This window comes from Oncorhynchus masou, chromosome 14 (assembly GCF_036934945.1).
Source record: "Oncorhynchus masou masou isolate Uvic2021 chromosome 14, UVic_Omas_1.1, whole genome shotgun sequence".
Lineage (NCBI taxonomy): Eukaryota > Metazoa > Chordata > Actinopteri > Salmoniformes > Salmonidae > Oncorhynchus > Oncorhynchus masou.
In genome coordinates, this window is record NC_088225.1 from 2,544,500 (window position 1) to 2,571,968 (window position 27,469).

The 27,469-nt window shown below is 41.7% G+C and overlaps 2 protein-coding genes across 2 annotated transcripts in view; both read left to right on the forward strand.

Moving 5' to 3' along the window:
- Positions 1–18,395, forward strand: part of LOC135554859 (uncharacterized) — a 39,703-nt gene extending 21,308 nt beyond the window's left edge. Inside the window, exons 9-14 of the mRNA XM_064987294.1 lie at positions 5,191–5,413; positions 7,850–7,914; positions 15,839–15,868; positions 17,132–17,452; positions 17,592–17,906; positions 18,226–18,395. Of these exons, the coding sequence (XP_064843366.1) occupies positions 5,191–5,413; positions 7,850–7,914; positions 15,839–15,868; positions 17,132–17,452; positions 17,592–17,906; positions 18,226–18,395 (1,124 nt within the window). The remainder of the gene's footprint in view (positions 1–5,190; positions 5,414–7,849; positions 7,915–15,838; positions 15,869–17,131; positions 17,453–17,591; positions 17,907–18,225) is intronic.
- A 25-nt stretch (positions 18,396–18,420) lies between these two features.
- On the forward strand, positions 18,421–20,303 carry LOC135553950 (uncharacterized). The gene is made up of 4 exons (XM_064985909.1): positions 18,421–18,593; positions 18,769–19,089; positions 19,305–19,436; positions 19,643–20,303. Exons 1-4 carry the CDS (start codon positions 18,446–18,448, stop codon positions 19,963–19,965), a joined length of 924 nt encoding a protein of 307 aa, XP_064841981.1. The 5' UTR covers positions 18,421–18,445; the 3' UTR covers positions 19,966–20,303.
- Positions 20,304–27,469: the final 7,166 nt, after the last annotated feature.

Sequence of the window (27,469 nt, forward strand, 5' to 3'; positions counted from 1 at the left end):
AACTGTCGTCTGAGGTATGAGGGCTAATGCTAATCTCACTAGCTGTAGCGTTATCGTTATCTCGGGAATCAACAACGTTTTGGTCGTCCTTGCCTCTCGGTCGGAGGTCCATAGAATAACGTTTGTCAACGTCTGCTCAGCTCCGTGGCATCACGTGCTCCCCCGCCATCTCTAAACTTGAGGAGAAATTTGATTATTATGAAAATGTCCAAAGGCGTTTGAATTTGAGACTTCAAGGTTTCTCGGAGGCCATGGAGGGAAGAGACACAATCTCCTTTCTATAGGAATGGATTCCCAATATTCTGGATCTACCCCCTCCCACGCACCCACTGGAGATCGAGAGGGCCCATCGCACACAACGGAGGCATCTGCCTGGCCAGGTTGCACCCAGGGCATTTGTCATTACATTTCTACAGTACCAGGACACTGTTCGCATCCTCTCTGCTGCCCGAGCAAAGGGAGAGCTCAAGTACGGAGATGCCAGAATCATGATCTTTCCAGATCTTTCTCCCACACTACAAAGGAGGAGGATGGCTTTCTCCTCACTGAAGAGACTTCTGCGTCAGGCTGGCTTGGCATACGGCCTGTGCTATCCAGCAACTTTGTGGATCGAAGCCAAGAATAGTGGCTTCGATCCACATTTGACTCTGTGAAGATGAGGAAAGAACTTCCTGACTTGTTCACGTCTACTACACCCAGAGGAACTGTCTTTTGAACAGTAGAGCGAACTGTTAGCACATGAGGAAACAACAAAATTACTCATATGATCGACTGGCTGGCTGGCTAGATGGCTAGCATGATAATGACTGGTGAGGCAAAGTTTGAGCATAGCTAATGTTGTCTGTGCTCTTTAGCCAGCTCGCTAGGTTTACAAGGGTGTAGCTATAGCTACTATCCATCCTCACTATGCCAGGTAGTTACATTTTGCTGTATACTTTTATTTTACTCAGAGGTCGGGTTTGGTTAAATAGTTATGTGGCTTTTGACTGGGTTTCAAGCCTAACTAAGTATTTTGTTACTTGAAAAATATTAACATGCTACAAGGAACAGTCAATGTACTTCTAATTCCATATACATATCATTTAGAATTAACCTAATTCAAGCGATGCTATGCATAGCAGGTACATCTAGCTTTAAGACTAGAGTCTAAGGGTATGGGTTCTTTAACTCCCTCAGTTGGGGAGGAGGTTGGGTAGGTTTGTGGTAGGGTCAGGATATTAGTTCATGATGTTTACTACTTTATACTTTCATCATTTTAATTGTGTACAAGTTGTAGACACTCAATGAAATTGTTTTTCTTTTTCCCTATTTCTTATTTTCTTGAAAGATAACTAGCACCTAATTACTACATTTATGACACTTAACATTAGGGGTACTAAATGCCCAGTCAAGCGCAAACACATTCTGAATTATCTAATGCAGCATACGGTTGATATAGCTCTTCTTCAGGAGACACACCTGACTGACTCTGAGCATGCTAAACTGAAGAGGGAGTGGGTGGGTCAAGTGTACTATTCATTTTTCACCTCTCGGGCAAAAGGGGTGGCCATACTCATAAATAAGCATTGCCCCTTTCAGATACAATCTCCGATTAAAATCAAATCAAATCTGACAAAGGGGGTAGGTTTGATCATTCAAGGTTTCATTAACACTGAGCCCAGGGGGATTTTAACTTGGTACTGGACCTTTCCAGTGATAGATATTCCTCTAATAGTATCAACCTCACACAGGCAGCTAAAATGTTAAAGGCAGAAATGAACCATTTTAGACTTGTAGACTTATGGAGATTTCACAACCAAAAGGTTAAAGAATACTCATTTTACTCCCCTGTCCATAACAGTTACTTTAATTTACGTATTTCTTATTCTTGCAGCCAAAGAAAGTTTAACTACTGGGTGTAAGTACTTACCAAGATGTATATCAGATCATTCTGCCCTGCTGGCTTCAGTACCACTCAGTAAAACACAACCTCCCTCAAGAAGATGGCACATACTTACTAAATAATCCCACATTTGTAACATTTCTGAACAGTCATATAGACATATATTTTTTAGCACCGATAACAGCTCTGCCTCCGCCCTAATTTTATGGGAAGCTCTCCTTGCATATCTGAGGGGGCAAATCATAGCCTTTAGTTCAGGTGCTCGTAAGATGTATAAGGCTCAAGTAGATTCATTGGAAAATGAAATTAGAGATCTGGAAAATGGACATAGTGTAACATTTGACGACTCAACTCCACAAAAATTATACTCGATTGGAACATAACACCCTGATGACCCATAAAGTGGAAAATGCTCTTAGGAGAACAAAACAAAACTACTACGAACATGGAGATGGAGCAGGAAAGTTGCTTGCTTGGCAGATAAGACGAGAGGATGCTAGTAGAGTTATTAGCTCTATTAAACTTCCCAAATAACATTTGTTCAGTCCTGAGGAAATTAATCTAGTCTTCAGGGAGTTTTATAAAACATTGTACAAGTCTGAAGGGGATGTCTCTGCCACAATGCATGAGCTTTTGAACAAACTCAATTTACAAACTTTAACTAATGAGGACAGAGAGCACCTGGAGAAAGAGATTACCTCAGAGGAAATTAGGGAATCCATTTTCAACACTGCTTGGGGAAAATCACCAGGGTTAGACGGATTCCCTATTGAATTCTATCGATCCTTTTTACCCAAACAAATTTAGCCTTTTTGCAGTATGTTTAATTATGCCATAGAGACAGAAAAGCTCCCAGACACACTTGAACAGGCACTGATTACAGTTTTGTTCAAATTTGGGAAAGATCGTCTGCTCTATTGGTCGTATAGACCAATATCTCCAATGAACACTTCATACAAGAATCTTGCGAAACTCATAGCTCTTAGACTGGATAAGGTTCTTCCGGACTTGGTTGACCAAACAGGCTTTGTAAGAAACCGCTCATCTCCTGATAATATCAGAAGATGATTTAATTTTATGCATTATGTAGAGAATGACCAAGAACCTGTAGTGGCGGCTTCATTAGATGCGGAAAAGTCTTTTGACCGCATAGAATTGAACGACCTGTTTTACAGAGGATGAATATATTACCAAAATTCTTGTACATTTTTCAAACCTTGCCTTTTCCTATTCCCAAATATATATATTTTTTCAAACAACTTAATAGGAAGGTTTCTTCATTTCGGTGGAAAGGGAAACGCCCCAGAGTGAAACTCACAACTTTATTGCAAACCATACTCAGAAGGAGGACTTACTCTCCCTGACATCCAGTTGTTTTACTGGGCATCTCAGTTAAAGACACAACACCAAGTTTACCCTCTTGGAGACAGATAGAGGAGTGTCTGGCCCCTGCTACATTGGCATCTATACCTTTTATTATCCCACCTTAAGCTTTGCAAGGTCTCATAAACAACCCGTTCCTTAAACACTTTAAATATATGGAATGAAGTTTGTAAACAAACAGAAGGGCAAGCAGACGTGGCTAAAAGAACTATCTGAAAAAATAACACAGTTGACGTAATGAACCCTTTGAATTTATTGATGTCTGGGGGAACTTTCAGTAGTTTCGAGAGACGTCACCTTAGCTGCCTCATTACTACTTTCTTCATTAATATAATATTATTATTTGTTTTTGTGTTGAATGATTTATTTTCTAGCATGGAATGTGAAGGTCATTCTGGTTCTTTTTGTTGTTGTTAATGAGTGAAGCTAATACCGGTAGAGGGGAGGAGGGGGGTGTTCCTGTGTTGGGGAGGGAAGGGTTTTGCACGATGTGCCCCCATGTAGCATGGTGTTTTGTGTAGGTGGAAGGAATAATGGAGCTTTATCTGTGTCATATTGTGATGATTGTCAAATTGTAAGAAAATAAATGCCAATAAATATATTGTACAAAAAATAAATAAAAGATTGTTTAGCCCGCAGGTGCATCTAATGTCCTGTTAGAAGCGTCACAAGAAATCCAACGATAAACTGCAACAGGGCATTACATATATTCTGCCTGTTGGTTGCAATGAGCCAGGGTTGTGTTCTTGCAGTTGAACATTCTTTGCCAACCCATTTTTCCTTAGGTAATTTATTTCTTTATTTTCACTTTTAATAAAAAAAAATTTTTTATCGCACACATTTAAATGTCTCGATCTGAGTGGACAATTTCCCTTTTTGTCTTTAGCCAAATGTATGTATTTATTTTTCTCTCTGCTGTGGTATAATTTGAAAGATCTTCTTTACAACAGATTATAATCCCTCCTAAATCTCTGCCACATGTTGCATGTGTTTCCTGAAGGGACACTACATGACCAAATGTATGTGGACACCTGCATGTCAAACATCTCATTCCAAAGTCCTATGCATTAATATGGAGATGGTCCCCACTTTGCTGCCATAACAGCCTCCACTCTTCTGGGAAGGCTTTCTACTCGATATTGCTGTGGGGACAAAAGCATTTATGAGGTTGGGCACTGATAATGGGCGGTTAGGCCTGGCTTGCGGTCAGTGTTCCAATTCATCCTCAAGGTGTTTGATGGGGTTGAGGTCAAGTCTCTGTGCAGGTCAGTCAAGTTCTTCCCCAGCGATCTCAGCAAATCATGTATCTGTATGGACCTCGCTTTATGCACGGAGGCATTGTCATGCTGAAACAGGACAACTTCCAATTTTAATCTCCAGCTTTGAATGATATTATAGTTCATCTAAGAAAAGAGAAAAAACAATTATTCTCTCCGAAAGGAACTGTGGGAGTTGTAAAGGGGCTCTATGCTTGATGCAGCATTATCTATTTCTTCAGATGCATTCCTAAAGCCCTTGTTTTACCAATGGCTAGCTCCTCATATGATTTTCCTACTAGCTAGCTAGCAGGATGAACACCTGCGTCCAGTCAGTGTGGTGCAGTCAGTGGGGCTGCTAACCACTGTGCGTGTGTGTGTAGACCGTCAGGGGGGGGTTGTGAATAAGGCTGTTATGTAACAAGATGTTGAAAAAGTCAAGGCGTCCGAATGCACTGTATGCCTATTTCAATGGATTGGAAGATAAATATTTTGGGTCTTACATACGACATTTTGATGTAGTGGCAGAACCTTTTGGACCACAACGGATGGCCTGTCCTGATCTTCTCTCTCTCTTTCTCCCTTCAATCAATCAAATGTATTTATAAAGCCCTTTCTACATCAGCTGATGTCACAATGTGCTAACCCGCCCTCCTTCTCCTCCTCCAGGAGTGGAGCGAGTGATCACTCTGAAGATGGAGGTCCCAGGCTCCATGCCTCCTCACATCCAGGAGATGGTGGAAAACTCAGAGGGTCTGGAGGGCCAGGGGACCGATTCCAGCAGAGGAGGCAGCTGTGCAGCCTGTCCCGCAGCTCAGCCCGTAGCAGCCCCCTTGCACCCTCCCCTTAGACGGGGGTCCACTGCCACCCCTCATGCATGGACAGCCAGAAGGCATGACTACAGACGGAGCCAGCACAGAATAGAATAACATTTTATAAAGAACCCTGTCTGTGCGTGTTTTTAAATGTTTCTTAGCTGGTCCACCATTAGGCTGAAAATAAGATTGTGGTGGGACTTTAAGAGCAGCATTTCAGTGGACCTGGGACTATAGCAGGTCATGTTTCAAAAACTTTTATATTTGTTATTAAGAGACCCTTTAATTTTTATTTTGTTTTAATTTTATTTCACCTTTATTTAACCAGGTAGTCCAGTTGAGAACAAGTTCTCATTTACAACTGCGACTTGGCCAAGATAAAGCAAAGCAGTGCGACAAAAACAACACAGAGTTACACATAAACAAACATACAGTCAATAACACAATAGAAAAAATCTATGTACAATGTGTGCAAATGTAGAAGAGTATGGATGTAAGGCAATAAATAGACTTATGGATGACCTGGAGCCAGTGGGTTTGGCGGCGAATATATGATGAGGGCCAGCCAAAGAGAGTGTACAGGTAGCAGTGGTGGGTAGTATATGGGGCTTTGGTGACAACTGATGACACTGTGATTCTAGATTTAATTTTGGATTGGAGATGCTTAATGTGAGTCTGGAAGGAGAGTTTACAGTCTAACCAGACACCTTGGTATTTGTAGTTGTCCACATATTCTAAGTCAGAACCGTCCAGAGTAGTGATGCTAGTCGGGCGGGAGGGTGTGGGCAGAAATCGGTTGAAGAGCATGCACTTAGTTTTACTTGCATTTAAAAGCAGTTGGATGTCTCGGAAGGAGTGTTGTATGGCATTGAAACTCGTTTGGAGGTTTGTTAGCACAGTGTCCAAAGAAGGGCCAGATGTATACAGAATGGTGTCGTCTGCGTAGAGGTGGATCAGAGAATCACCTTGCAGAAAGAGTGACATCATTGATATGTACAGAGAAAAGAGTCGGCCCAAAAATCTAACCCTGTGGCACCTCCATAGAGACTGCCAGAGGTCCGGACAACAGGCCCTCCGATTTGACACACTGAACTGAGACGTGGTTGGTGAGGCAGTCATTTGAGAAGCCAAGGCTATTGAGTCACCAATAAGAGTGCGGTGATTGACAGAGTCGAAAGCCTTGTCCCGGTCGATGAAGACGGCTGCACAGTACTGTCTTTTATCAATGGCAGTTTTGATATTGTTTAGGACCTTGTGCGTGGCTGAGGTGCACCCTTGACCAGCTTGGAAACCAGATTGTATAGTGGAGAAGGTACGGTGGGATTCAAAATGGTCGGTGATCTGTTTGTTAACTTGACTTTTGAAGATTTTAATATAATAATATAATAATATATCCCATTTAGCAGACGCTTTTGTCCAAAGCGACTTACAAGTCGGCTGGGGCCACTACTTTTACATATGGGTGGCCCTACCGGGAAACGAACCCACGACGCTTGGCGTTGCAAGCGCCATGCTCTACCGACTGAGCCACACAGGACCCACACAGGATTTTAGAAAGGTAGGGCAGGATGGATATACTGTAGGTCTATAACAGTTTGGGTCTAGAGTGTCTCCCCCTTTGAAGAGGCGATGACCGCGGCAGCTTTCAAATCTTTGGGGATCTCAGATGATACGAGAGGTTGAGTAGGCTAGAAATAGGGGTTGCAACAATTTCGGGCAGATCATTTTAGAAAGAGAGGGTGCAGATTGTCTAGCCTGGATGATTTGTTGGGAACCAACTTGGACAAGTTGCTACAGGGGGTAATGAGACCGTGGGTGCTAAGATGTAGGCCGGGGTAGGGGTAGCCAGGTGGAAAGCATGGCCAGCCGTAGAAAAATGCTTATTAAAATGATCAATTATCAAAGATTTATCGGTGGTGACACCATTTTAAGGGTTTTATTAAAATATTGTTTCAGGGGGGAGGTTTTCTGTACATTTCTTTGTACATTTCTTTGGCCCCTCAGTCTAGTTTAAAGCATATATATTGTGCTTTATACATCTCATATTCTTGGTTTAAAAAGTCCAACAAATGGGGTTATTGCCGTTGAGCTCACCTGCATTGCTTGCTGTTTGGGGTTTTAGGCTGGATTTCTGTACAGCACTTTGAGATATCAGCTGATGTACGAAGGGCTATATAAATACATTTGATTTGATTTGATTTGTTGTGTGCAGGCGGAAGATGGGTGGAATCGGTGACCAAACCAGATAATAAACCACATTAGTGGGCCAGGATTTCCTGTGCTGTGACAGTATATGCCCTTCAATGTCATTGTAACTCTAACACAGGAAACTTGTAGAAGATCACACATTAGTCTCTTGTACACGGAGAGAACTTTGTCAGAGCCTGGTAATTTAACTCTCCATTTTGGTTCATCAGAATTTTGGTTTTGCTCATCAATTGTATTTCTAACTTCAAACAGTTGAATCTGGGGTAAATATTGCAATAATTTACTGCAAAGTGTTGGCGATAATCATACCTGATATTGGAGGACATTACAAGGATCAAGATGGTGACAACTCTACTCTTTGTGGCATTAGGTGAGTATTACAGTATCTCAGTTTTCGTAAAGGACGGTCTTTCAAGTGTCTTACATGAACAACAATATACTATACTGTATATAGATTGGTATCTGTGACTTCTGCTTTATCCAAGTACAGTATAATATTGTCTCTGTCTAGCGTAATATCTGCAACGCAATTTTAACAGGCAAATTTGTGAATTCTGGTATCCATGAACATTGCTAAGGAATGACTTGTTAACGAGAGTCACAAAATAAAACCAACCTAGAACAAAGGACTCATTACGATTTCTGGTCTCACACAGCCTTGACTTACAAGTTAGAAGTCGATGTGCTTGGTGTACATATCCCAGAAAGTTTGTGCAATCTTGCAATTATTAACTTTGATAGAAAATCTATCAAAAGAGACAGGATCTTGAAACCGTGGAGAGGGAGACACCTGTCCGTCTGCGGGAACATTTTATGGAATAATTCTCTAGTGATACGAGTTTACGTATTCATTCATGGCTCTCCCGAATGGGGGAGTCTGTTTTTCCAGCAGGCTCCTAAAAGAGGCACATCCAGTGTTCAAAAGGGGTCTTTTTGCTGTTATACAGATTAAAACGAATCATTTTTGGTGGATTGACAATGGAACCCTGTTTCAAGTATGCTCCTTTTAAACGAAGAGGCAGAACAAATATTACAGCAAATAATTTGGCTAAACTCTAATGTACTGAAAACAATTTATTGGAAAAAATGTACAAGAAAGGTATCATGTTTACAAATCAGATTGTGAATGAGGATGGTAACATTCTCACACAAGCAATGAACATTTGTATATTGAGAAGTATCAATACAAAAGTATATGTAGCGATGTGTGCTGAGAGTCGGGAAGCAAAGTTCGGTGAGTGAGTGTTTAAATAAATGAACACAACATAATACAAAAATAAGAAACACGAACAACGCACAGAACTGACACAGAAACACCTGAGAATGGAACCAAAGGAAGTGACATACAGTTGAAGTCTGTAGTTTACATACACCTGAGCCAAATACATTTAAACTCAGTTTTCACAATTCCTGACATTTAATCCTAGTAAACATCCCCTGTTTTAGGTCAGTTAGGATCACCACTTATTTTATGAATGTGAAATGTCAGAATAGAGAGAGTGATTTATTTCAGCTTTTATTTATTTCATCACATTCTCAGTGGGTCTGAAGTTTACATACACTCAATTAGTATTTGGTAGCATTGCCTTTAAATTGTTTAACTCGGGTTTTGGCCAATTGCCCCTCACAGAACTGCTGTAACTGAGTCAGGTTTGTAGTCCTCCTTGCTCGCATAAGGTTTTTCAGTTCTGCCCACAAATGTTCTATAGGATTGAGGTCAGGGCTTTGTGATGGCCATTCAAATACCTTTACTTTGTTGTACTTAAGCCATTTTGCCACAACTTTGGAAGTATCCTTGGGGTCATTGTCCATTTGAAAGACCCATTTGCGAACAAGCTTTAACTTCCTGACTGATGTCTTGAGATGTTGCTTAAATATATCCTCATGATGCCATCTATTTTGCGAAGTGCACCAGTCCCTTCTGCAGCAAAGCACCCCCACAACATGATGCTGCCACCCCCATGCTTCACGGTTGGGATGGTGTTCTTTGGCTTGCAAGCCACCCCCTTTTTCCTCCAAACATAATGATGGTCATTATGGCCAAACAATTCTATTTTTGTTTCATCAGACCAGAGGACATTTCTCCCAAAAAAGTATGATCTTTGTCCCCATGTGCAGTTTCAAGCCGTAGTCTGGCTTTTTTATGGCGGTTTTGTAGCAGTGGCTTCTTCCTTGCTGAGCGGCCTTTCAGGTTATGTCGATGTAGGACTAGTTTTACTGTGGATATACAGTTGAAGTCGGAAGTTTACATACACTTAGGTTTGAGTAATTAAAACTAGTTTTTCAACCACTCCCCACATTTCTTGTTAACAAACTATAGTTTTGGCAAGTCTGTTAGGACATCGACTTTGTGCATGACACAAGTAATTTTTCCAACAATTGTTTACAGAAAGATTATTTCACTTATAATTCACTGTATCACAATTCCAGTCGGTCAGAAGTTTACATACACTATGTTGACTGTGCCTTTAAACAGCTTGGAAAATTCCAGAAAATGATGGCATGGCCTTAGAAGCTTCTGATAGGCTAATTGACAAACTCAGTGCCTCTTTGCTTGACATCATGGGAAAATCTAAATAAATCATCCAAGACCTCAGCAAAATAATTGTAGACCTCCACTAGTCTGATTCATCCTTGGAAGCAATTTTCAAATGCCTAAAGGTACTACGTTCATCTGTACAAACAATAGTACGCAAGTGTAAACACCATGGGAAAAAAACAATCGCATATATTTCAAGAAGTTGGGAACAGATTTTTTGTCCCAATACAATAGCATCAGGTTCATGAACTGAAATACGAAACAACAATTGACGCATTAGTCCGTACTTTTCAATTTAAACTATTACATACTATTCCGCCACAGAAGTAATGCTACAAATAATGCTATTTGACCAAGAAGGAGAGTGATGGAGTGCTGCATCAGATGACCTGGCCTCCACAGTCACCCAACCTACACTCAGTTTGAAATGTTTTTACGACCTGTAATATAACTTTGAACTTCTCGTCCGACGTTCGGCTTGACCTGCACGAGCGTTTGGATTTGTGTACCTAACGCCCGAACAAAAGTAGCTACTTGGACATAAATAATGGACATTATCGAACAAATCAAACATTTATTGTGGAACTAGGATTCCTGGGAGTGCATCCTGATGAAGATCATCAAAGGTAAGGGAATATTTAAAATGTTATTTCTGATTTCTGTTGACTCCAACTCAACAACAAAAAAATATTCTGAGCGGCATTCTCAGATTATAACATGATTTGCATTTTTCCGGAAAGTTTTTTTGAAATCTGACACAGCGGTTGCATTAAGGAGAGGTATATCTATAATTCCATGTGTAACACTTGTATTTTCATCTACATTTATGAGGAGTATTTCTGTAAAATTGATCTGGTTATGCAAAATCACTGGATGTTTTTGGAACTAGTGAACGTAACGTGCCAATGTAACCTCTGATTTTTTTAGATAAATATGAACTTTATCAAACAAAACATACATGAACTGTGTAACATGAAGTTCTATGTGTGTCATCTGATGAAGATCATCATCGTTAGTGATTCAATTTCTCTATTTGTGCTTTTTGTGACTTCTCTTTGGCTGGAAAAATGGCTGTGTTTGTCTGTGAGTTGGTGGTGACCTAACATAATCGTATGTGGTGCTTTCGCTGTAAAGCTTATTTGAAATCGGACACTGGTGGGATTAACAACAAGATTACCTTTAAAACGGTATAAAATACATGTATGTTTGAGGAATTTTAATTATGAGATTTCTGTTGTTTTGAATTTGGCGCCCTGCACTTTCACTGGCTGTTGTCATATTGAGATTGGGATTGCAGCCCTAAATTAAGTCATACCACAGATTCTAAATTGAATTGAGGTCTGGGCTTTGTCTATGTAACAGTATAATTTTAGACTGTCCCTCGCCCATACCCGGGCGCGAACCAGGGACCCTCTGCACACATCAACAACTGACACCCACGAAGCATTGTTACCCATCGCTCCATAAAAGCCGCGGCCCTTGCTGAGCAAGGGGAACTACTACTTCAAGGTCTCAGAGCAAGTGACGTCACCGATTGAAACGCTATTTAGCGCGCACCGCTAACTAAGCTAGCCGTTTCACATCCGTTACATCTAGTCCATTCCAAGACATTTTAAATGTTTCCCCTTAAACCACTTGAGTGTTGCTTTAGCAAATATGCTTAGGGTCATTGTCCTGCTGGAAGATGAACCTCCATCCCAGTCTCAAATCTCTGGAAGACTGAAACAGGTTTCCCCTCAAGAATTTCCCTGTATTTAGTGCCATCCGTCATTCCTTCAATTATGAGCAGTTTCCCAGTCCCTGACGATGAAAAACGTCCCCACAGCATGATCCTGCCACCACCATGCTTGGATGGTGTTCTCAGGGTGATGAAAGGTGTTGGGTTTGTGCCAGCAAACAAGCATTTCCCTTGATGGCCAAAAAGCTCAATTGTAGTCAGAGTACCTTCTTCCATATGTTTGGGGAGTCTCCCACATGCCTTTTGGCGAACACCAAACGTGTTTGCTTATTGTTTTCTTTAAGCAATGGCTTTTTTTCTGGCCACTCTTCCATAAAGCCCAGCTATATGGAGTGTACGGCTTAAAATGGTCCTACGGACAGATACTCCAATCTCTGCTGTGGAGCTTTGTAGCTCCTTCAGGGTTATCTTTGGTCTCTTAGTTGCCTCTCTGATTAATGCCCTCCTTGCGTGATTTGTGATTTATAGTGGGCGGCCCTCTTTTGCCAGGTTTGTTGTGGTGCCATATTCTTTAAATTGTTTAATAATGGATTTAATGGTGCTCCATGGGATGTTCAAAGTTTTGGATATTTTTTTTATAATCCAACCCTGAGCTGTACTTCTCCACAACTTTGTCCCTGACCTGTTTGTTGAGCTCCTTGGCGCTTGCTTGGTGGTGCCCCTTGCTTAGTGGTGTTGCAGACACTGGGGCCTTTTTAAATCGGTGTGTATACATACTGAGATCATGTGACACTTAGATTGCACACAGGTGGACTTTATTTAATGAATTATGTGACTTCTGAAGGTAATTGGTTGTACCAGATCTTATTAACGTGTTTCATAGCAAATGGGGTGAATACATATGCACACACCACTTTTCTGTTTTTTATTTTTTTTGAAACAAGTACTTTTTTAAATTTCACTTCACCAATTTTGACTCTTCCATTACATGAAATCCAAATACAAATCGATTTAAATTACAGGTTGTAATGCAACAAAATAGGAAAATGCCAAGGTGTTGCGTTTATGCACTGAAGGTAGGTAAGGAGTCAAACGCAGGAGAGCAGAGATGTCAGTGTAGTGTATATTTGAATAAGGGCAAGTTAAAAAAAAACGGTACAGTACAATACCCCAAAACAACGCCCACGACAATGGGCACTAACAGTACTTCCGTAAGGCGCAAAAACACAACGCACCTTACTATAATAAACACACGCGAAATACACTGAAGAAGCCGAGGAGGGAAAATATTCCTGCACAAACCTAAGCGGGGAAACAGGGGTAAATATGCACACAGAAATTAAAGCAGGTGTGAATGAACCAAAGACAAAACAAACGGAAAAGGAAACATGGATCGGTGATTGCGAGTAGGCCGGCGACGCCGACCACTGCCTGACAGGGAGAGGAACCACCGTCGGTGGAAGTCGTGACACAAGGGGGCGATTTTTTTTTTGCAAGGCACTGTATATAATTTTTATATTTTTCACCAAGTCCTCCAACTAGAATCTAGAACTCGAAACTATAATCTGAGTAACTGTAACACAAGCTATATCTGACATACGTTTTGCATTAGCTCGGTGGTAGTTTATCCAAATTAAAATCGTATTTTCAGTAGTTATTTACCCTTTTGACATGTAGCGGTGTAGCTAACTACTGAAACTACCCACTATTTTTTTCTGTCCTGAACCACTGGGCGAAGCCGATGCACTCTCTAATCTGGCTCACATAGATCTCAGTACACTGTTAACATTTGACTCTAGAGTTAAGTATTCTTCCAGTCTTGTTTTTTTTTAAACATTTTGTATTATGACATTTCAGATTTACATATGATCATTTTTCAGGGGGACGTTGTGCTGTAGTGAATTACTTTTTCAAAGTAACTTTAGTTACGCAAACAATATTTCTCTCAACGGCAGCTTCACAGTAGCTCAACTTTGTCCTCCAGTGTGACATTGGTAGCTTCTTAAACTATATTTTCAGAGTAGTTCCCCAACACTGTTAACATATTACAAAAGGAAATAACATTAGTCAACATCAAGTGGAGAAACTTTTTAGCAAAGTAAAGAGTTGAGTCATTTAATAGCATTTTGCAGAAAACAGGATTAAGCCAATTTTAAACAAAGGAAGAGTGCCATATTGTAATGGTTTTCCTCCTCTTCTTCTTCTGAGGAGGAAAGATCGGACCAATGCGCAGCGTGGTAAGTGTCCATATTTTAATGAAATATAACCGAACACTGAATACAAAAGAACAATAGAAATAAGTAAAAACTGAAATAGTCCTGTATGGTAAACACAGAAAACAACTACCCACAAATCATAGTGGGAAAACAGGCTGCCTAAGTATGGTTCTCAATCAGAGACAACGATTGCCAGCTGCCTCTGATTGGGAACCATACCAGGCCAAACACATAGAAATAGAAAACAGAATGCCCACCCCAACTCACGCCCTGACCAAACTAAAACGGAGACATAAAAAAGGAACTAAGATCAAGACGTGACACATATTGTGTGAAACTGATTCTAAAAACGTAGCTTTCACTTGTATACCAAACTGTTGGTCTGTGAGAGTATTGCAAATGTTAACCACAAGTTAACTCCTCTACATGAGAAGTACATCTCTAACAGGGAAGTTTCACAAAGGAAATGATTGAGCTTGACATACAGTGCATTCGGAAAGTAGTCAGACCACTTCACCTTTTCCACATTTTCTGAGCTTGGCACACCTGTATTTGGGGAGTTTCTCCCGTTCTTCTCTCCAGATCGTTTCAAGCTGTGTCAGGATAAATGGACTCTCCAGAGATGCTCGATCGGGTTCAAGTCCGAGCTCTAGCTGGGCCACTCAAGGACATTCAGAGAAATGTCCCGAAGCAGCTCCTGCATTGTCTTGGTTGTGGTCCTGAGCTCTCTGGAGCAGTTTTCATCAAGGATCTCTCTATACTTTGCTTCATTCATCTTTCCCTCGATCCTGACTAGTCTCCCAGTCCCTGCCGCTGAAAAACATCCGCACAGCGTGATGCTGCCACAACCATGCTTCACCGTAGAGATTGTATTGGCCAGGTGATAATCAGTGCCTGGTTTCCTCCACACGTGACACTTGGTATCCAGGCCAAATAGTTCAATCTTGGTTTCATTAGACCAGAGAATCTCGTTTCTCATGGTCTCAGAGTCCTTTAGATGGCTTTTGGCAGACTCCAAGCGGGCTGTAATGTGCCTTTTACTGAGGAGCAGCTTCCGTCTGGCCACTCTACCATAAAGGCCTGATTGGTGGACTGCTGCAGCGATTGTTGTTCTTCTGGAAGGTTCTCCCATCTCCGAAGAGGAACTCCTCCAGAGATGGTCACACTCTGTCAGAGTGACCATCGGGTTCTGACGTGCACTGTCAACTGTGGGACCTTACCTCTGACATGCACTGTCAACTGTGGGACCTTATATAGACAGTTGTGTGTCTTTCCAAATCATGTCCAATGAATTTAGTTTACCACAGCTGGACTCCAATCAAGTTGTAGAAACATCTCAAGGATGATCAATTGAAACATGATGCACCTGAGCTCAATTTCGAGTCTCATAGGAAAGGGTCTGAAAACTTCTGTAAATAAGGTATGACTGTTTTTATTTTGGAAAAAATTAACAAAAATGTCTGAACCTGTTTTTCGATTTTGCCATTATGGGATATTGTGTGTAGATTGATTAGGAAGACAAATTATTTAATCCATTTTAGAATAAGTGAAGGGTTGTGAATACTTTCGAATGCACTGTATAACCATCCGGCTTTACAAATGGTGTAAATACCACAACATGGAAACATTGTCTGTTTGCTTGGTTTACATTTAAAGTTGTTTATGAATGTGTCAATAACTATCTACATAAAGCGTTTTAACATTTACAAATGTAATAATAACAGTTCATGAGTTAAAACATAAAAACCTTGTGATTTTTTTACTGGACATTATAGTAAGGTGTTATCCATTTAGAAATGGCAACTTCAGTAAATGTGTATTCAATTGTAATGTTTTGGTTGTCGGTGTTTCTCCCCAACAGCTCATCAAATGGTGTTGTGTTCATTGGCAGGTAAGTGTTAATTTACACTGAACGAAAATATAAAACGTAACATACAACAATTTCAACGATTTTATTGAGTTGCAGTTCATACAAGGAAATCAGTCAATTGAAATGCATTCATTAGCCCCTAATCTATGGGTTTCACATGACTGGGAATACAAATATGCATCTGTTGGTCACAGATACCCTAAAAATAAAAGGTAGGGGCGTGGATCAGAAAACCAGTCAGTATCTGGTGTTAACACCACTTGCCTCATGCAGCGCGACACATTTCTTTCGCATAGAGTTGTTCAGGTTGTTGATTGTGGCCTATGGAATATTGTCCGACTCCTCTTCAGTGAATGTGCAAAGTTGCTGGATATTGGCAGGCACTGGAACACGCTGCCGTACACATAGATCCAGAGCATCCCAAACATGCTCAGTAGATGACATGTCTGATGAGTATGCAGACCATGGAAGAACTGTGACATTTTCAGCTTCCAGGAATTGTGTACAGAGCCTTGCGACATGGGGCATCATCATGCTGAAATATGAGCTGATGGCGGCGGATGAATGGAAAAACAATGAGGATCTCGTCACGGTATCTCTGTGCATTCAAATTGCCATTGATAAAATGATGTTGTGTTCGTTGTCCGTAGCTTATGCCTGCCTGTACCATAACCCCACAACCACCATGGGGCACTCTGTTCACAACGTTGACATCAGCAAACCGCTCGCCCACACAATGCCATAAACGCTGTCTGTCATCTTCCTGGTACAGTCGAAACCGGGATTCATCCCTCAAAACTTGAGGCATCTGTGGCATTGTGTTTTGTGACAAAACTACATATTTTAGAGTGACCTTGTACTGTCTCCAGCACAAGGGGCACTTGTGTAATGATCATGCTGTTTAATCAGCTTCTTGATATGACACCTGTGGATGGATTATCTTGGTGAAGGAGAAATGCTCAGAAGGATGTAAACAAATTTGTGTACACAAATTTGAAAGAAAAGGCTTTTTGTGCATATGGAACATTTCTGGGAGGAAACATGAGACCAAAACATGACATTTGTTCAGCGTACATGTGAACACAAGTCCCCAAAAGGTTTTAAGTAGCATGTTTGAATATCATTTAAATACATTTAAAAGTACACATGAAATAAGTCCGAAAAGATTCAGTAGCACGTTTGTAACAAAACTTTGAATAGAACATCTTTCACCATACCGACAGTGTTAATTTGCTTATTGATCATTAATACATTTTCCCGATCATCTCTTTTCCTCTTTTTGAGCTGGTGAAGAGATCAGGCTGGTCGATGGCACTAGTCGCTGCTCGGGGACAGTAGAGATTCTTTACAAGGGCCAGTGGGGACGAGTGTGTGACCAGAAGTGGGACGTAAATGATGCCAATGTGGTGTGTGGCCAGCTGGGCTGTGGGAGAGCTGTGAGTGCCCAAGGTAGTGCCCACATAGGTCAGGGTAGTGGTGGCAGGCCTACTTGGCTGGATGATGTTGGGTGTAAAGGCACTGAGAGCTCCCTCACAGAATGCTCACATGGAGGTTTGAAACACCATGACTGTTTACAGGCTCAAGATGCCAGAGTTGTCTGCTCAGGTAAGAAATGTCCCTCTGTTGCTATTGTGGTTGATACAAGTCGAAATACCTTGATTTTAGTTGTCAACTTGGCATTGATTTAGTTGATAAAAACGGTTACTGAAATGCATTTTATTGTCAAATGTTCTTTCATGCCTAGTTCAACCTAATATCAGACTGGTCAATGGGAGTGACCTCTGCTCTGGGAGGGTGGAGGTCTATCAAACTGGTCACTGGCGGACCGTGTGTGACGACGTGTGGGACTTGAATGATGCTGCTGTGGTTTGCAGACAGCTTGGCTGTGGGAGAGCTGATAGTGCACCAGAGAGGGCCTACTTTGGTCAGGGCAGTGGGCCCATCTGGCAGGATGATGTTGGCTGCTCTGGCACGGAGTGCTCCATCACACAGTGCCCACACACAAGAGAAGGAACACATAACTGTAATCATGGTAACGACGCAGGTGTTATTTGTTCAGGTAAGGGAGTCTCTTTGCCTTGTCTAGACATTTGGTTTGAATGGTTTGAATTGTGCAGTAAGGTCTCGTCATAGGGAAAATCCTAAAAAAGCATATTACTGCAGTATTGTAGCCTGCTCTGCCACCTAGTGGATAGTTGACCGTTGCACAAAGAAATTTAACCCAGGCCTGACTTGGTGCTATATGACCAGATGGGGGCAACCTAGAACAGAGCATGTGGCTTATATAGTTTGAAGACCAGATAGGTTGTGATTATTGTTTCCATCACCCTATTACAGCCTCACAACCCTTCTTTGACCAACAGGGGTTGTGTGTGCAGAAGCCTTCACTCATCCACAGACCCCCTGTTTGTGGTTGAATCTGTGTATGAAGTTCACTGCTCAACTGAGGGACTCTGCCTTCTTGCATGGAGAGGAGGTCCAGCTCACCTGCACTCTTCCATCCCGTATCCTCTGTAATGCCAAAACAAAGGGGTTGGATACTTATTGACTCAAGACACTTCTGTGGAGTTCATCTTCTATCTGAATGGAGACTCCGTCATGACCGTGACCGTTGGATCCCCACAGCCCAGGGCTACTTTAACAAAGTTTAAGATGGACGCTTCACACCAGGGCAGTTACAGCTGTCTCTACAGAACCCACTCCAACGGCAAAGCCATCAGCTCCCCTTACAGCAACGTTACTAAAGGTGAGGTGGTAGTTGGGAAACAAATGCTGCCTAATCTATATCTAAATATTTAAGATTCATAGCCTTGATAGAGATGAGAGACTGATTACCTTGTCCATCACACACATATTTCTCAGTTACAAGGTGTGAATATGGAATCACATTACTGTCATATTGCTGTTTACTTTCTTCCAAGTGGTCCTGCTACAGCCCAACATCTCTCTCAGTCCTCCAAATGGAGGGATGTTTTGGGAACCTCATGGGCCAGAGGTGACCAGGGGCCACAGCTTCTCCATCATCTGCTCCATTCAGTCACAGTATCCTGGAGGCCTCTTCTATCTGGACTTCTCTGGTTCCAACAGAACAGAGACTACGCCAGCAGTCAACCACTCTGCCTGCTTCCACTTCCCTGTTGCAGAGTATAAAGACCAGGGGAAATATAGCTGCAGCTATGGAGTCAACATCTCCACGCGGTCATTCAGGTCGGCTAATAGTGAACTAGCTGTCACCATTAGAGGTAAAACAACACGTGTTTTAAAATAAAAAGTTTTTCAAAATGGCTTTTACATCATATTCACCCCTAAGAGAGAAGAATCACAACGTCGTAACGTGACTTATCATCCTTTTTTTTGTCATCACTTTCTTTTTGTTTTTATGTCATATGAATTGGCCATCGGCAATTCTTGATCTGTACTGTAGGTCTCAGCCTTGAAATATCTACCTTTTCCTCAGCCTCTATGGTCCCCATCATTGCCTCTGGAGGGACTGGTGCGCTAGCGCTCCTGTTTCTGCTCGTCATCTGTCTCGTCAGCAGGAGGACATGGAGGAGCAGCAAGCCATCTACAGAGACTGACCAGAGAGAATGTAAGTGCTATGACTATACTGCAAACAAAGGCTGAATCTGGACTTAATTTACACCTTGAGCTTGAAAATTTGAGTTAAGCAGAATCTCAAAATTGACTTCAAAGACTTTTGTCGACATCATTTCGTCCGGATGTTTTTTTTTTGAAAGTTTTTAAACCCCAGCGTTTCCTGTGGCGAATATTAATGAGCAAATTGTTACGCAACAGGTATCGACAACAGAGGCGAGGACGACAAAGTAGAAGAGGAGGAGGACTACGTGAATGTTGAAAACGTCTGTGACGAGAGAAGTCTGGAGAGCGGGAAGGGTGAAAAGAAGAATAGGAATAAAAAAGGGCGCCGCTCTGGGAACACGGAGGATGTCTGTTTCAACGAGGAGGAGGGTGAAAGGGAGGGAAACGTTCACAGAAAGCGTGTTTGTGGTGGGTCTCGTGAGAAAGTGAATAGTGCAGACGCCGATTATGGCAATGTCTCTGCCTATGACAATGTTGTAGCGCATGACGTGAACAAAGACATTTATCAAAACTATTAGGAGGAGTAACAGTGGACTGTGTGTCACTAAAGTAACTCATTGGCATCAACACATTGATGTGTAAATAAAGTTAAGTAACAATAATTCAGATGCAATAGTTGCTATAGTTGACACTTAAACGAGACATATGACATGGTATTGCTCTATTTTATTTAGCTTTTTGTAACCAATCGAAATGTTCAGCATATTTGATCCATTGGGTCAAATCCGAACTGTCGTTTTTTGTATTACGTCGGTGGGGTGTCCCTTTCTGTGTCTTTGATCAGTTCCAGTATTGTTGAGGAACTAGCTTTAAGTATAAACTGTTGGTTGATTGCACTAAAATAAACAGGGTTCTCATTGCATGCTTTTGAGGTGAACTTTATGTCTCCACTTTTTCTTTGAAGAGGAGTAGAAGGTGTTCAACCAAGTGAGAAAAGGTCCAACCATAAAAAATAATATGAGCATTGGGAAGTAAAAGATGTGACTCTCGACTCACTGTTTTGGGTCTTTGCCTTCCTAATCCACTTCCGTAGGTCAAGACCATCAAGCTCTCACTTTTGATTCTCCCTGGTTTATCTAGAAATCATACAGGGCACATGGGCTTTACGGAGAACACAACCATCTACCCTAGATGCAACAGCACAAATGAGGGAGAGACAGAGGAGCTGTGCACAGGAAATGCATCCTGGTATAGAGTAAAATCTTACATTCACCAGACCGTCTGGGACAGAGACTGGTCATCACACGTTTTTACCAGAAAGCTTGTTCGGTTCTACCAGAGAAAATACCTTCCATTATTTCTGACATGAAGACCAATATAGTGAGAGGTCTCCTTTATCCGACAATGGGTGAGTTCAACTTGCAAAACGTGCAATTCAATTTCATATCTGTCAACAAAGGGGGAACACTGCTTTGTTTGAAATGAACGTGTTTAACGGCTGCTTATTGGATGAAAGTACTCAGGGATGAATCCTACATTCAGTTGAGAAATGTGTACCAAATGTTCATGTCACCGTTTAAAAACTTAGTCAATAGTCAAATGACCTATCAAATGGTTCAGTAAAGGGGTGGATTTTCTCAATCATATCATTGAACAAAAAGGAAAGACTGACTCCTGCCAGATAATTGATAAAGGCAATTCATTTAATAGATTGATTATGCAAACACATTTTAGAATATGTTTTAAAACATTTAAATTCAAGAATACAATATCCATCCAATCCATCCGGTAACAAAAACTGTCTCTCTCTAATGTCAATATGTCTTGTATACTGTTGTTTAGGATAATTATCATTGTTTTAGTTTTTCTGTGGAGCCCCTAGTCCCACTCAACATGCCTCAGATACCTCTGTTGTCCCAACTCCTACACATGCGGTGACCTCACCCAGCATAACTAGTGCATCCAGAGATGCAACCTCTCTTATCGTCACTCAATGCCTAAGTTTACCTCCACTGTACCCACACCCTACCATACCCTACCCTACCATTATGCCCTGAATCTATCCTACCATGTCCAGAAATCTGCTCATTTTATTTATTAAGTATTCAGACCCCTTCACTTTTTCCACATTTTGTTAGGTAACAGCCTTATTCTAAAATGAATGAAATTAACATTTTTTTCTCATCAATCTACACACAGTACCCCATAATGACAAAGTGAAAACAGTCTTTTAGAATTTTGGGCAAATTTATTCAAAATCATTTTTAAATGGAAGAAGTTTGGAACCACCAAGACTCTTCCTAGAGCTGGCTGCTCAGCCAAACTGGGCAATCGGGGGAGAAGGGCCTTGGTCAGGGAGGTGACCAAGAACCCGATGGTCACTCTGACAGAGTTCCAGAGTTCCTCTGTGGAGATGGGAGAACTTTCCAGAAGGACACCAATCTCTGCAGCACTCCACCAATCAGGCCTTTATGGTAGAGTGACCAGACAGAAGCCACTCCTCAGTAAAAAGCACGACTGCCCGCTTGGAGTTTGCCAAAATGCACCTAAATGACTCTCAGACCATGAGAAACAAGGTTCTCTGGTCTGATAAAACCAAGATGGAACTCTTTGGCCTGAAAGCCAAGCGTCACGTCTGGAGGAAATCTGGCACCATCCCTACGGTGAAACATGGAGGCAGCATCATGCTGCAGCAATGTTTTTCAGCAGCAGGGAGACTAGTCAGGATCGAGGGTGAGATGAACGGAGCAAAGTACAGACAGATCCTTGATAAAAACCTGCTCCAGAGTGCTCAGGACCTCAGACTGGGGCGAATGTTCAACTTCCAACAGGACAAAGAACCTAAGCACCTCTGCAGAGAAGAATGGGAGAAACTCACCAAATACAGGTGTGCCAAACTTGTAGCGTCACACTCAAAAAGACTCAAGGCTGTAATCGCTGCCAAAGATGCTTCAACAAAGTACTGAGTAAAGGGTCTGAAATCTTAGTTAAATGTGATATTTCAGTTTTTTAAACCTGTTTTTGTTTTGTCGTTATGGGGTATTGTGTGTAGATTGATGAGGGAAAAAAGCATTTAGGCCATTTTAGAATAAGGCTGTAAAGTAACACCATGTGGAAAATGTCAAGTGTTCTCAGTCAACTTACCTGTTAATATAAGGTTTCATATAAAATAAGATTATGTGCACTAACTAATAACATAGGCTAATTCATTTGGGTTTCAACATCTGAAGACACGTTGCTTAATTGCTGTCTCTAAGTATAGTACCCACTGCTAGTAGCCATGTATTCATCCAAAAGAAAATTAAATGTCCTAAAATAGACGTTGCAGTTGTAGGCTACGACCCATGACCTCCATATCTCAAATATCTTGGTTGTAAAATAGATGCTACTGAGATGAATATTGAGAGTTGAGAAATGCATAATTTTACCTACCGAAAACTGAGGCCCTCCTCTCTTTGACAAGGGGACGAATCTTGTTGTATGTTTAGAATATTTTTTTTCTCTCTCTCTCGAGCGCATGGGGTGAGAGGAGAGTGGCTCGCTCATTGCAGCAACAGGCCCCAGTGAGGGCACAGGCACATGGGGAGAGCGGAGACTTACAGGAACCGTGACAATAATGCACTTTACTGTTTGACCAAATCCCGGGTTTAGACACACAAAACATAGAATGTTTTGAGTGAGGTGACAATGTAGAATATGCTCTCCCGACGTTTACAGGCACTGTTTCTGGGGTTTTTCTAACTGATGACAGAGTCGGAGCAGGTCTCTTTGCTGATGTAGAATTTGACTTTGAATGTAAATTTGCGCGACCTCAGCCTATGAGAAAACCCGGCCGGGCCACCTTGGTCCACTGATCATCCAAAAGGTCATTATAGATTAGTATAACAAAGAAATTGCATAAATGTATTTTAAAAAGACATTTTCTAAGGCCCGTGGGCTGACGGTCATGTCATCCTTTTCATTATTACATTTTTATATATAAAACATTTCTGTGTGTGTCAATTTCAATTGGAAATCAATTGTTTGATCCCCACAAGGATAGTAAAACAAATGTGTGTGTGTGTGTGTGTGTGTGTGTGTGTGTGTGTGTGTGTGTGTGTGTGTGTGTGTGTGTGTGTGTGTGTGTGTGTGTGTGTGTGTGTGTGTGTGTCTTCTCCTGAGTGTCATTGATTATACCTGAGTGGGTGTATGTGTGAGCCTGGCAACAGGTGTGTGGAACCTTTATGTGTGAGGGTACCTGTCAGCCAGAAGCACCCAGTAAAACTAGCTGTGCCTGGCTTAGAAGCTAACCAGGGCTGACAAGGGACAGGGGGCAAGGCATCAGGGCTGAAGACACACACACCAGGTGTGGAGACACCGTGCAGCTTTAATGAGCTTCCTTTATAAAACCATCACACTCCTCCTGCAGTCAGAGGCCTGACGAGGCATACTGAACACTGGACGCACACTAGTCAGGGAAAGTTGGGCAGAGATGGAAAATGTAAACTGCAGCCTGGTCTGGTGTCTACTGCATATAGACAGACATGTACACACAAAGCCTCAGCCAAAACATAACGAACTTCACTTCAGAACATTTTCACTTAAGAACATCTTCACTTAACATTATTGAGTACTGCATTCCATGCTGGCACTCTAGCACAATGAACGGTAGATTACAAGAGAGATTACTTGCGGGCAATCTAGCGCAATGGCAGGAGTGTTGTGAGGACAATCAGAGCGTTGTGAGGACAATCAGAGTGTTGTGAGGACAATCAGAGCGTTGTGAGGACAATCAGAGCGTTGCGAGGACAATCAGAGCGTTGCGAGGACAATCAGAGCGTTGCGAGGACAATCAGAGCGTTGCGAGGACAATCAGAGCATTGCGAGGACAATCAGAGCGTTGTGAGGACTATCAGAGCATTGTAAGGACTATCAGAGCATTGTGACAGTGTGTTCTTGAGGGGTGAGAGAGAGAGCATCGGTGTCCTCTCAAAGCAAACTTCCACCCTGACGACCTCTGTGACACTCGTTTGTCTTTAGCTCTCTTACGGCTCCCCATTGCAGCTGCAAACCCTGGCTGTGTCTCAAAACGTTACTCGCCAGCACATCCTTGCACTAGAGAAGAGGATTTTAAGGTCCCTCCCCCAGGCCTCCTCCTCCAACGAGCTTTGTAAGGAATTGAGGAAACAAGGTTTGAGAAAGCAAGTAAGAATTTGACAGCTCTCTCCATTCCCCTCTCCCGTGCTCCATTTTCCTCAAAACGCTCCTCTCTCTCGCCCTCTTTCCCTTCCTCCCCCCTCTCGCTCTCTCTCTCTCTCTCTCTCCTTCCCTGCCTTTCACACCCTCTCTTCTGAGGTTATTTTCAACCCCTTTAAATATATTATTGTCTTGCTACTCTGTACATGTGCTGTCCTTCTTATGTAATTATATTGTCCCTAACCTTCCTTTAGTCACGCTTCTATCTCTTTTATCAGTAAGTATGCAGAGCTGCATTCATTTGTTTTTGATCCTCATCCTTCTTTTTTCTGTTTAATGAGACAGGTGAAAGTGAGTCTTCTCTCTCTCTTCTCCACTACACTTAATGGATATCCTCCATAAACACATTTTCAATTCAAATCAAATCAAATCAAATAAATTTTTATTTGTCACATACACATGGTTAGCAGATGTTAATGCGAGTGTAGCGAAATGCTTGTGCTTCTAGTTCCGACAATGCAGTAATAACCAACAAGTAATTCTTCTACATTTTGGAGATTCCTCCTTCTATTTCAGCCATTTCAGATATCAAGCAGGGTGCTCTTTCCTAGTGAAGATAGCCTTTGAGAACAGAGTCTTTGCTTAGCTCACAATTGGACTCTTTAGGCCTATTTTACGATGACAGACAGTGTAGCTGAAGTTCAACATATTAAGTACACATTTCACCTTCAGCGGTGAATGTATTAAACCTATCGCGGTGAAAAAAGTGTTTTGTTGTTAGGAGCTCACCTCAAACAATAGCATGGCATTTTTTCGCAGAAATAGCTACTGTAAATTGGACAGTGCAGTTATATTAACAGGAATTTAAGCTTTCAGCTGATATAAAACACTCACAGTTGAAGTCAAAAGTTTACATACACCTCAGCCAAATACATTTAAATTCAGTTTTTCACAATTCCTGACATTTTAATCTGAGTGAAAATTTTGTTTTTGGACAGTTAGGATCACCACTTTATTTTAAGAATTTGAAGTGTCAGAATAAAAGTAGAGAGAATGTTTTAATTCAGCTTTTATTTCTTTTATCACATTCCCAGTGGGTCAGAGGTTTACATACACTCAATTAGTATTTGGTAGCATTGCCTTTCAATTGTTTAACTTGGGTCAAATGTTTTGGGTAGCCATCCACAAGCTTCCCACAATAAGATGGGTGGATTTTGTTCCATTCCTCCTGACAGAGCTGGTGTAACTGAGTCAGGTTTGTAAGGCCTCCTGACAGAGCTGGTGTAACTGAGTCAGGTTTGTAAGGCCTCCTGACAGAGCTGGTGTAACTGAGTCAGGTTTGTAGGCCTCCTGACAGAGCTGGTGTAACTGAGTCAGGTTTGTAGGCCTCCTGACAGAGCTGGTGTAACTGAGTCAGGTTTGTAGGCCTCCTGACAGAGCTGGTGTAACTGAGTCAGGTTTGTAGGCCTCCTGATAGAGCTGGTGTAACTGAGTCAGGTTTGTAGGCCTCCTTGCTCGCACACACTTTTTCAGTTCTGCCCACAAATGTTCTATAGGATTGAGGTCAGGGCTTTGTGATGGCCACTCCAATACCTTGACTTTGACTTTACCTTGACTTTAAGACATTTTGCCCAACTTTGGAAGTATGCTTGGGGTCATTGTCCATTTGGAAGACATATTTGCAACCAAGCTTTAACTTCCTGACTGAAGTCTTGAGATGCACCAGTCCCTGAAGTGCACCAGTCCCTCCTGCAGCAAAGCACCCCCACAACATGATGCTGCAACCCCAGTGCTTCATGGTTGGGATGGTGTACTTCGGCTTGCAAGCCTCCCCCTTTTTCCTCCAAACATAACGATGGTCATAATTATTGCCAAACAGTTCTATTTTTGTTTCATCAGACCAGAGGACATTTATCCAAAAAGTACGATCTTTGTCCCCATTTGCAGTTGCAAACCGTAGTCTGGCTTTTTGTAAGGCGGTTTTGGAGCAGTGGCTTCTTCCTTGCTGAGCGGCCTTTCAGGTTATGTCGATATAGGACTCGTTTTTACTGTGGATATAAATACTTTTGTATCCGTTTCCTCCAGCATCTGCACAAGGTCCTTTGCTGTTGTTCTGTCATTGACTTGCACTTTTCTCACCAAAGTACGTTAATTTCTAGGAGACAGAACACGTCTCCTTCCTGAGCGGTATGACGGCTGCGTGGTCCCATGGTGTTTATACTTGCGTACTATTGTTTGTAAAGATGATCGTGGTACCTTCAGGTGTTTGGAAATTGCTCCCAAGGATGAACCAGACTTGTGGAGGTCTACAACTTCTTTATGAGGTCTTGGCTGATTTCTTTTGATTTTCTCATGATGTCAAGAAAAGAGGCACTGAGTTTGAAGGTATCCCTTGAAATACATCCACAGGTACAACTCCAATTGACTTAAATTATGTCAATTAGCTTAAGCTTCTAAAGCCATGACATAATTTTCGGGAATTTTCCAAGCTGTTTAAAGGCACAGTCAACATAGTCTATGTAAACTTCTGACCCACTGGGATTGTGATACAGTGAATTATAAATTAAATAATCTGTCTGTAAACAATTGTTGGAAAAATTACTTGTGTTTTGCACGAAGTAGATGTACTAACCGACTTGCCAAAACGATAGTTTTTAATAAAAAATGTGTGGAGTGGTTGAAAAATGAGTTTTAATGACTCCAACCTAAGTGTATGTAAACTTCCGACTTCAACCGTGTAAGTATCGACATTTGTTGTTTCTCTAAAATCTGTGATCGTGACACACAGCGCTGCATGATTTACAATTGCCCCATTAATGTATAGCGGCTAATTATATAGCTAATAGACGATGTGTTTGTTGATCGACTGAGGTGAATGAAGCTACAGGAACCATTGTGATAATGGCT